This window comes from Vespa velutina, chromosome 20 (genome assembly GCF_912470025.1).
Source record: "Vespa velutina chromosome 20, iVesVel2.1, whole genome shotgun sequence".
NCBI classification, from domain to species: domain Eukaryota; kingdom Metazoa; phylum Arthropoda; class Insecta; order Hymenoptera; family Vespidae; genus Vespa; species Vespa velutina.
Genome location: NC_062207.1, coordinates 3,638,969 through 3,650,344, shown reverse-complemented (window position 1 = coordinate 3,650,344; position 11,376 = coordinate 3,638,969). Strand labels below are relative to the sequence as shown.

General features: G+C 34.2%; 1 protein-coding gene across 4 annotated transcripts; it reads left to right on the top strand.

Moving 5' to 3' along the window:
• Positions 1–5,319: 5,319 nt before the first annotated feature.
• Positions 5,320–11,152, top strand: LOC124956141 (adipokinetic hormone/corazonin-related peptide receptor variant I). 4 transcript variants are annotated; one of them, XR_007103117.1, is made up of 10 exons: positions 5,320–5,762; positions 7,304–7,598; positions 7,817–7,965; positions 8,226–8,331; positions 8,443–8,650; positions 8,740–8,863; positions 9,108–9,240; positions 9,676–9,848; positions 9,983–10,089; positions 10,585–11,152. XR_007103117.1 is itself a non-coding variant. In XM_047511581.1 (10 exons), exons 2-9 carry the CDS (start codon positions 7,395–7,397, stop codon positions 10,039–10,041), a joined length of 1,131 nt encoding a protein of 376 aa, XP_047367537.1. In that variant the 5' UTR covers positions 5,320–5,762; positions 7,327–7,394; the 3' UTR covers positions 10,042–10,089; positions 10,585–11,152. The 4 variants fall into 4 exon arrangements, 3 of the variants coding, with proteins under 3 accessions (XP_047367537.1, XP_047367536.1, XP_047367534.1); XM_047511581.1 differs by having other exon boundaries at positions 7,327–7,598; positions 9,676–9,823; XM_047511580.1 differs by having other exon boundaries at positions 7,874–7,965; positions 9,676–9,823.
• The last annotated feature ends 224 nt before the right edge of the window (positions 11,153–11,376 follow it).

Here is an 11,376-nt window from a genome sequence, read left to right as displayed (position 1 = left end):
GTCATTTGATCCTGTTACAAATCCTGTTTTACGGGAAAAATTTTCGCGCTCCCTGTAAATTGGATTTTTGAACAGGAGAATATAACTTACCAGGAGGTTGCGCGCGAGAACGTGCCACCTCCTCGCAAGACATATGATCCTGTTACAAATCCTGTTTTACGGGAAAAATTTTCGCGCTCCAAGTAATTTGAATTTTTGAACAGGAGAATATAACTTACCAGGAGATGGCACGTTCTCGCGTGCCACCTCTTCGCGTGTCATATGATCCTGTTACAAATCCTGTTTTACGGGAAAAATTTTCGCGCTCCCTGTAAATTGGATTTTTGAACAGGAGAATATAACTTACCAGGAGGTTGCGCGCGAGAACGTGCCACCTCTTCGCGTGTCATGTGATCCTGTTACAAATCCTGTTTTACGGGAAAAATTTTCGCGCTCCAAGTAATTTGGATTTTTTAACAGGAGAATATAACTTACCAGGAGATGGCACGTTCTCGCGTGCCACCTCTTCGCGTGTCATTTGATCCTGTTACAAATCCTGTTTTACGGGAAAAATTTTCGCGCTCCCTGTAAATTGGATTTTTGAACAGGAGAATATAACTTACCAGGAGGTTGCGCGCGAGAACGTGCCACCTCTTCGCGTGTCATATGATCCTGTTACAAATCCTGTTTTACGGGAAAAATTTTCGCGCTCCAAGTAATTTGGATTTTTTAACAGGAGAATATAACTTACCAGGAGATGGCACGTTCTCGCGTGCCACCTCTTCGCGTGTCATTTGATCCTGTTACAAATCCTGTTTTACGGGAAAAATTTTCGCGCTCCCTGTAAATTGGATTTTTGAACAGGAGAATATAACTTACCAGGAGGTTGCGCGCGAGAACGTGCCACCTCCTCGCAAGACATATGATCCTGTTACAAATCCTGTTTTACGGGAAAAATTTTCGCGCTCCAAGTAATTTGAATTTTTGAACAGGAGAATATAACTTACCAGGAGATGGCACGTTCTCGCGTGCCACCTCTTCGCGTGTCATATGATCCTGTTACAAATCCAGTTATCCGGGAAAAATTTTCGCGCTCCCTGTAAATTGGATTTTTGAACAGGAGAATATAACTTACCAGGAGGTTGCGCGCGAGAACGTGCCACCTCCTCGCAAGACATATGATCCTGTTACAAATCCTGTTTTACGGGAAAAATTTTCGCGCTCCAAGTAATTTGAATTTTTGAACAGGAGAATATAACTTACCAGGAGATGGCACGTTCTCGCGTGCCACCTCTTCGCGTGTCATATGATCCTGTTACAAATCCAGTTATCCGGGAAAAATTTTCGCGCTCCCTGTAAATTGGATTTTTGAACAGGAGAATATAACTTACCAGGAGGTTGCGCGCGAGAACGTGCCACCTCCTCGCAAGACATATAATCCTGTTACAAATCCAGTTTTACGGGAAAAAATTTTGCAGTCCAAGTAATTTGGATTTTTTAACAGGAGAATATAACTTACCAGGAGGAGGCACGTTCTCGCGTGCCACCTCTTCGCGTGTCATATGATCCTGTTACAAATCCAGTTATCCGGGAAAAATTTTCGCGCTCCCTGTAAATTGGATTTTTGAACAGGAGAATATAACTTACCAGGAGGTTGCGCGCGAGAACGTGCCACCTCCTCGCAAGACATATGATCCTGTTACAAATCCTGTTTTACGGGAAAAATTTTCGCGCTCCAAGTAATTTGGATTTTTTAACAGGAGAATATAACTTACCAGGAGGAGGCACGTTCTCGCGTGCCACCTCTTCGCGTGTCATATGATCCTGTTACAAATCCTGTTTTACGGGAAAAATTTTCGCGCTCCCTGTAAATTGGATTTTTGAACAGGAGAATATAACTTACCAGGAGGTTGCGCGCGAGAACGTGCCACCTCCTCGCAAGACATATGATCCTGTTACAAGTCCTGTTTTACGGGAAAAATTTTCGCGCTCCAAGTAATTTGGATTTTTGAACAGGAGAATATAACTTACCAGGAGATGGCACGTTCTCGCGTGCCACCTCTTCGCGTGTCATATGATCCTGTTACAAATCCAGTTATCCGGGAAAAATTTTCGCGCTCCCTGTAAATTGGATTTTTGAACAGGAGAATATAACTTACCAGGAGGTTGCGCGCGAGAACGTGCCACCTCCTCGCAAGACATATAATCCTGTTACAAATTCAGTTTTACGGGAAAAAATTTTGCAGTCCAAGTAATTTGGATTTTTTAACAGGAGAATATAACTTACCAGGAGATGGCACGTTCTCGCGTGCCACCTCTTCGCGTGTCATATGATCCTGTTACAAATCCAGTTATTCGGGAAAAATTTTCGCGCTCCCTGTAAATAGGATTTTTGAACAGGAGAATATAACTTACTAGGAGATGGCACGTTCTCGCGCGCCACCTCTTCGCGTGTCATATGATCCTGTTACAAATCCTGTTTTACGGGAAAAATTTTCGCGCTCCCTGTAAATTGGATTTTTGAACAGGAGAATATAACTTACCAGGAGGTTGCGCGCGAGAACGTGCCACCTCCTCGCAAGACATATGATCCTGTTACAAATCCTGTTTTACGGGAAAAATTTTCGCGCTCCAAGTAATTTGGATTTTTTAACAGGAGAAAATAACTTACCAGGAGATGACACGTTCTCGCGTGCCACCTCTTCGCGTGTCATATGATCCTGTTACAAATCCAGTTATTCGGGAAAAATTTTCGCGCTCCCTGTAAATAGGATTTTTGAACAGGAGAATATAACTTACTAGGAGATGGCACGTTCTCGCGTGCCACCTCTTCGCGTGTCATATGATCCTGTTACAAATCCAGTTATCCGGGAAAAATTTTCGCGCTCCCTGTAAATTGGATTTTTGAACAGGAGAATATAACTTACCAGGAGGTTGCGCGCGAGAACGTGCCACCTCCTAGCAAGACATATGATCCTGTTACAAATCCTGTTTTACGGGAAAAATTTTCGCGCTCCAAGTAATTTGGATTTTTTAACAGGAGAATATAACTTACCAGGAGGAGGCACGTTCTCGCGTGCCACCTCTTCGCGTGTCATATGATCCTGTTACAAATCCAGTTATCCGGGAAAAATTTTCGCGCTCCCTGTAAATTGGATTTTTGAACAGGAGAATATAACTTACCAGGAGGTTGCGCGCGAGAACGTGCCACCTCCTCGCAAGACATATGATCCTGTTACAAATCCTGTTTTACGGGAAAAATTTTCGCGCTCCAAGTAATTTGGATTTTTTAACAGGAGAATATAACTTACCAGGAGATGGCACGTTCTCGCGTGCCACCTCTTCGCGTGTCATTTGATCCTGTTACAAATCCTGTTTTACGGGAAAAATTTTCGCGCTCCCTGTAAATTGGATTTTTGAACAGGAGAATATAACTTACCAGGAGGTTGCGCGCGAGAACGTGCCACCTCCTAGCAAGACATATGATCCTGTTACAAATCCTGTTTTACGGGAAAAATTTTCGCGCTCCAAGTAATTTGGATTTTTTAACAGGAGAATATAACTTACCAGGAGGAGGCACGTTCTCGCGTGCCACCTCTTCGCGTGTCATATGATCCTGTTACAAATCCTGTTTTACGGGAAAAATTTTCGCGCTCCCTGTAAATTGGATTTTTGAACAGGAGAATATAACTTACCAGGAGGTTGCGCGCGAGAACGTGCCACCTCCTCGCAAGACATATGATCCTGTTACAAATCCTGTTTTACGGGAAAAATTTTCGCGCTCCAAGTAATTTGGATTTTTTAACAGGAGAATATAACTTACCAGGAGGAGGCACGTTCTCGCGTGCCACCTCTTCGCGTGTCATATGATCCTGTTACAAATCCTGTTTTACGGGAAAAATTTTCGCGCTCCCTGTAAATTGGATTTTTGAACAGGAGAATATAACTTACCAGGAGGTTGCGCGCGAGAACGTGCCACCTCCTCGCAAGACATATGATCCTGTTACAAGTCCTGTTTTACGGGAAAAATTTTCGCGCTCCAAGTAATTTGAATTTTTGAACAGGAGAATATAACTTACCAGGAGATGGCACGTTCTCGCGTGCCACCTCTTCGCGTGTCATTTGATCCTGTTACAAATCCAGTTTTACGGGAAAAATTTCCGCGCTCCCTGTAAATAGGGTTTTTGAACAGGAGAATATAACTTACTAGGAGGTTGCGCGCGGGAACGTGCCACCTCCTCGCAAGACATATGATCCTGTTACAAATCCTGTTTTACGGGAAAAATTTTCGCGCTCCAAGTAATTTGGATTTTTGAAGAGGAGAATATAACTTACCAGGGGGTGGTACATTAAATTATGCCCTCTCTTATGATGTTGATGTCCTTTTTATCAAAAATTAGACATTTCGAATAGAAGATTATTAGATATCAGGAAGTGGCCCAATTTTTAAAGAATTATTAGTGGATGATATGCCGGGTAAATTTAAGAGAACTCCAATTTTTACTCCATTTAATATTTTTTATTTTATACTTTGATAAAATTACATTTATGTTCTTTTTTATAATTCATATAGTTATCATAATGTACAATAATAGTTTTGTAAGCTTATATATAAAAGTGTTATTTTTAATATAAACTTCTTTTGATTTTTATTATATTTATTCTGATGTCTCCTGTCTTTGTTGTCTTCTAGCTTATCCATAAAATACGGCATTCGAAGAAAGAGGTAGTATTGCAGATCCTATTAATCGTCATGGTGTTGAAACAAGATAATTCCTGTCCTAGTTGGCTGATGATTTATCGATATATCCTTATTAGCTGTGCGACATTCCTCACTTACGATTGGTCTGATTACTGGAAAACAAATATTTTCTATATTATTTTCTATTTCAATTTATATTACAAACAAAAATGTGATAAATAAATGGAAAGATAGAGAGAAACATATCTACAGGACATGTGGTTGGGTAATCGTTTTTAAAGTAATAAGTTGGATTATATTTACATAACACATATTTAAATATAATCTAACTATAATCATCTATTACATATTTGTCATATTTATCGCTCCCTGCTCTTTAGAAGCGAGAAATAAAAAGAGAGAAGGAGAAACATTTGATTTAAGATATCTTTCAGTCGTTTGGAAAAAGTTTTGACTTTTGTCGAAAAATTCTTTCATAATTCGAATGAGTGAGCAAGCGCAACGAGACAGGCGGAGAAAGAGCGAGAGAGAGAGAGAGAGAGAGAGAGAGAGGAGGGAAGAAAGAGAGAGAGAGAGAGAGAGAGAGAGAGAGAGAAAGAGGCTTCGAAGAGTATGGCGAGCTATCAGTCGCGATTTGACACTTGACCCTTGACGTTAGCCCGTACGATTCGCCATGAAGTCGCGATCTCAAGCGATCTAGGAAAGCCGCCTCTTGAATCCTTTCTTAGTCCGTCTTTGAACTCGTCGTCGTTACCGTTAGTCGTGTCTCTTCTATTTTGTGCTTTTCTCTTTAAAATATATATGTACATATTATCAATCGATTTGACAATGATTGAATGAAATGAATATCAAGAAGAACGAGATATTTGAATAGTGATTAGAAAATGTTTCTCAAGGCCGAAAGGATTATACTTTACATGAGAAAATTTCTTAAAATGAATGTTTCCATTTACTGGTTACCATTTAATTAAATTATTTATTTATTTATTTATATTCAAACAAGACAGGTCTAATTTATCTTATATATAAAATCGATTATGCTAAAATATCCAGAAGATATATTAAACGAATCGGTAAGCCGGTAAGTAAACACTTATTAATTTTCATTTCATTATAGTAATAATAATAATAATAATAAAATTAATCCTAATCATAATATACATGGACTTTATAGTAATGTTAATTGAATTAATTCGATGTTTATGACATGAAATTGTTATAAATAATACATTAGAATCGAGTTCCAGAGAGATTTTTTGTTTCTTCCTTAGTCGATCGATAAAAACGATCTGATGGAAAAAAGTTTCACAAAAGAATGATATAATGCACGAAGTCCACACATGACTTTTTTCATTGTCAGCTTCGACTGTCTATCCTTAACGAGACGAGAGCTCTAACAAGGCCGATGGAGAAGTCAGATAACCTTTTTCCATGAATCATAGTCGTTTGGTCTGTTTTAACATCCCTCAAAATTTTGTCATTTATTCTTACTGGAATATCAAATAAATGAAAAAAGAAACTATCATTTTTATTATCAAATCAGATTTCTAATTCTATATATTCTTTATATATATACATGTTATTCATATATTGTGTCTATTTCATCCTACTTTTCTTTTGTTTTACTTTTGTTCTAATTTTCTTAATAAAAATCACATAGTTTGTAGATCTTAATTTAATAAACAAAAAAAAAAAGATATGTAAAAAGAAAATATAAATATTTTCTTTCTGTGATGATTGCTAGGCAGGTAATTTTTTTGCTCGAAAAGGATAGATCGATTAAGAAGCGATTGTCTCTTATGTGACCAATCGAGACAATAATAACATTTCGAGACAATAATAACATTCGATTAACGTTGCTAGCATATAACAGGGACCTTATCGAAAGAGAGCGAGCGAGAGAGAGAGGGAGAGAGAGTCTATGAAGAAAATTATCATTACTATTATTATTATTTTTATTATTATTATTATTATTATTATTATTATTATTATTATTATTATTATTATTATTATTATTACTACTACTATTACTATTATTATTATTATTATTATTATTATTATTATTATTATTATTATTATTATTATTATTATTATTATTACTATTCCATTTACGCTTGCTTATTTATAGATCATCACTGAAAAAATACATAAGTATACATATCTATATTTGTGTGTGTGTGTGTGTGCGCGCGCACATACTTATAGATATAGACACGGAATTAGCACGCATGTTTTAGCATGATCGACACATGCATGCAAAAAGTCAACCAAGATATCGAGTGATATCGAGAATCTGGTACTTTGAACTAACACTTTTCGATTTGATATTATATCCGTTTAATTCTCGTCGAATAACATACACACATAAATTATTCATTTACATGATCTCGCATTACTCTCTCTCTCTCCCTCTCTCTCTCCCTCTCTCTCTCTAATATTCCATTCCTATTTGATTTTAATAATAATAATAATGATAATGATAATGATAATAATAAAATATGAAACTTTCATTACAAAAATAAATATTTATAATCGCGAACAAACATATAGACGATTAAATTTCTAATAGATAAGAATTAATCTTACTTTTCATTGCGATGCTGAATAAATATTTGGAATTAGTTACGTATATTTGAAAAATAAAGGAAACGAACGAGAAAAGCCTAGGAAGGAAGGAAGGAAGGAAGGAAGGAAGAAAGGAAAGAAGACAAGAATGAATTCTACGGAAGATTCTGAATTGCCGATCGATATGAGATTCAATGGGGGTCATATAATCAGTATCGTCACTTATAGCGTTCTAATGGGAATTTCAGCAATCGGGAATATTACTGTTCTTTTTCTGATCCTACGAAGTCGTCGTTCATCCAAATCAAGGATATACACGATGCTGATGCATTTAGCTATTGCCGATCTTTTCGTAAGCGGACCTCACCTTCTCTCTCTCTTTCTTTCTCTCTCTCTTTCTCTCTTTCTCTCTCTTATATTCTTCAAACTCCAAAAGGAAAACTTTTCTTTTCTTCTTTGTCTATTTCCTTTCCTATTTTGCTCTTTCTCTTTACTTCCTTCACTCTCTCTCCCTCCCTCTCTTTCTTTCTTTCTCTCTCTCTCTCTCTCTCTCTCTCTATCTCTGGCTAGGTAACGTTCCTGATGATGCCTTTGGAAATTGGTTGGGCGATAACCGTGTCATGGAAGGCTGGCGATGCCATGTGTAGGATTATGGCATTCTTTCGAGTATTCGGACTTTATCTTTCGTCATTTATTTTAGTCTGCATTAGTATGGACAGGTAATTATTTAACTTTTTTTTATCCATCTTTTTGTCTACATTATATACATACATACATGTATACATAAATTGATTAATGTTACCAAAACAGATCTACAAAAAAATAATGATTAATTTATGAATATTAATTATTACCGCTATATTACATAAAAATTAATACATATATATATATATATATATATATATATATATATATATCTTCGATATATCTACATATGTAAAATTATTTCTAAACGCGATTGCGTAAATTGAATTTGTAGATATTATGCAGTGATCAAGCCTCTTCAATTATTGCACGTAGATAGACGAGGGAAAGTCATGTTAACGATAGCATGGTTAGCTTCGATATTTTGTTCTATACCACAGGTAATTTATTATTCGTAGATAAGTCATGTGTTAAAAAAAAAAAAATCGTCATATTGGTAAGACTTTTTCTAAATATCTGTCTTCATTTTTAAACGCGCGCATCTGTCGCAGATGATGGTATTTCATTTGGAAACACATCCGAATATTACATGGTATTCCCAATGTATTACATTCAATGCATTCCCAACTTACACACACGAACTCACCTATTCGTTATTCGGAATGGTTATGATGTATTGGTTGCCATTACTAGTAATTATTTATACATATACGAGTATATTGTTAGAAATTTGTAGACGTTCGAAAGAAAGCGTGGAAGGTATGTTAAGACAATAAATTAATTAATAAATATATAAATGCATATCCTGAAATTAAAAAAAAAAAAAAGAACGAAGGATTATGTTACAGATAGGATACGTCGTTCGTCTTTGGTATTCCTTAGTCGTGCTAGGATACGCACCTTAAAGATGACTATCATTATCGTTGCTGTTTTTTTCGTTTGTTGGACTCCGTACTACGTAATGAGCCTATGGTATATTTGTTTTTATTTCGATTAGTCGATTAGCTTGTGTACCACTTCGTTATTTTCTTTTTCTTTTTGTTTTTTCTTATTAGACTGAACAAAGCGCTCCGAACTTGTCAATTACTGTCTTCTATAAATTATTAATAATGTACATATATATACATATACATATATAACTTATTCTATAATATTAAACGAACTGTTTTTGTATATTTGTTTGTATATTTTTAAAAAGATACTAATCTACTTGTAGGTATTGGATCGACAGAACATCCGCGAGAAAAGTCGATCAGAGAATTCAAAAGGGATTGTTTCTTTTCGCATGCACAAACTCCTGTATGAATCCTATCGTTTATGGTATTTTTAATATAAGGGATAGAAAGAAGGTCAGTAGTTTCTTTGAAAAAAAATAAATAAACAGGAAAAAAAATTACACTGCACGAAATACAAATCCAAGATGTAATTGATTTATTTAAAAATAAAAGAATACTTGTAAAATCTATAAAAAAAAAAAAAGAAAAAAGAAAAGAAATAACAATTTCCAAAGAAAACTTTTTCTAAAAATTATTTCTACATGAAAAAAAAAGAAAAGAAAAAAAATATATATATATATAGATCAAATAGAGAGACAAGTCTAATAATATTCACATTTTCTTTTCACGAAGATTAGTATGTAATAAACATACACACGAATACACACGGTATATTAGAATTAGATTAGAAAACGTTGTAAAAAAAAAAAAAAAAAAAAAAAAAAAAAAAAGTGAGAGAAAAAGAACCAAAAGAATTATGCTAATAATAAATATATGTTTCATTTATAGAGTACAACGTCTCAATGCGTAACTTCCTTGACAAATAATCCTAAATCGTCCTTGAAAGGCCGACAAATATCCTATGAAAGCTCTAAAGATGGATCGATAGCTAAATCGAAAGATCGGGTCGTCGATCTTCAACTAAAAACCATCACTGGTAGTTCTATTGGGTTGACTAATAAGTAATACTCAGAATTATCAGTATTTTATTATTCCTAAATATATTTTAACAATTTTTCTTTTTTATTCATTTTGATTTAATATCTTGCTCTTGATTTAAATGATAATAGATAATGAAACTAATCCTATATTTTAGCTAAATGCATACGTACGTATGAATCGAGAAAGGATCATCGAGCTTCGAAGAAAACCTAAATAAATACGCGGAGACAACATGAAGATTTATTGAAGATTTATTGATAAGTAAGTCTCGATTATCATACATCGAGATATTATAAATCAATGATTTTCTAACATGTACAGAAAAAAATGAACGAACGTTCTTTTTCTTTTCTTTTCTTTTTTTTTTTTCTTTCTTTATTTTTTTATATGTATATATAAATGTTAGTTAACGGGCTATTAAAATTCTATTTCAATTTTTTTTTTTTTTTATCTAAAAATCTTTTATTTATTGCAACGCATTTATATAAAAAATAGGATGATTAATTTCCAAGGAAAAATTAAGGGAAATAAAAAGAAATAATAATAATAATAATAATAAAAATAATAATGATGATAATAAAAAGAAAGGGAAAAATATTAGAAATTTATTTGAATGAACTGATCTTTCTAATAATATTTTTTTTCTAAATAAAATTATAACAATTAGTAGAAAAGGAAACATGTCATTTATACTCTTTTATTTATGCTCTTGAAAAAAAACAGAGAATAAAACTAGAACTCGAACTTGACTTGTAGGTGGTACCACTTCCCACACACGTGCCTAACTGGTACACACGCTTGTGTTATGTGCCTGCATTTAACAAGGTGTATTATCGTTCGAGATATAGAGAAAAATTCTTGCGGGGAAATTTCTGTGACTGGATATTTCTAAAAAAATAATCTGAGCATCTTATCACGCTCAACGTTATCAAAATCTAGGAAGTGGAAAAACCGGATATTGTAAGATGTCTGCAATTCTGATATTATCTCATTGTTGTGATTCACATTTCTCTGCGTGTGTGCGTGTGTGTGTGTGTGTGTGTGTGTGTGTGTGTGTGCATACATATTCTTATATTATACCTATCAACGAGTTAATATTGCCTTTTTTATATTTAATAATTTTTTTTTTTTAAATAATTAAATCAAATTTTATTAAAAAGTCATGGTAAATTTAGTGGATTGAATTTTGTGATACATTTAATGTGCATGTGAGTGTGCGTGTGCGTGTGCGTGTATATATAGATTCCAGATATGTACATATGTGTATGTATGTCCGTCCGAAGATTATTGTAATATGTATATTAATGTAAATGAGTTGTGTACGTACGACATAATAAAATTCTTTGATCTTTATCTCAAATAATTTTAAGTACAATTTTGTATGTAAATGTTGTAAATAAATATTATATTAAAAATAAATAATATATGTTGAAAGTATAATAAAAATGAAAGAATCTTTTCAATAATTTTTCGATCCAATTTCCAATATAGTTCCAATTGATTCCAAATCATATAATCAAAATAAATAATAAACAAAGATGCAAATAA

Bases quoted from the DNA above. Each gene is read 5' to 3' on its own strand.
- LOC124956141 (XM_047511578.1), top strand. From the start codon at position 5,719: ATGCTAAAATATCCAGAAGATATATTAAACGAATCGGTAAGCCG. The intron at 5,763-7,303 runs GTAAGTAAACAC...ATTTGGAATTAG, and splicing joins TTAAACGAATCGGTAAGCCG to TTACGTATATTTGAAAAATA. The intron at 9,824-9,982 runs GTAGTTCTATTG...CCTATATTTTAG, and splicing joins TCAACTAAAAACCATCACTG to CTAAATGCATACGTACGTAT.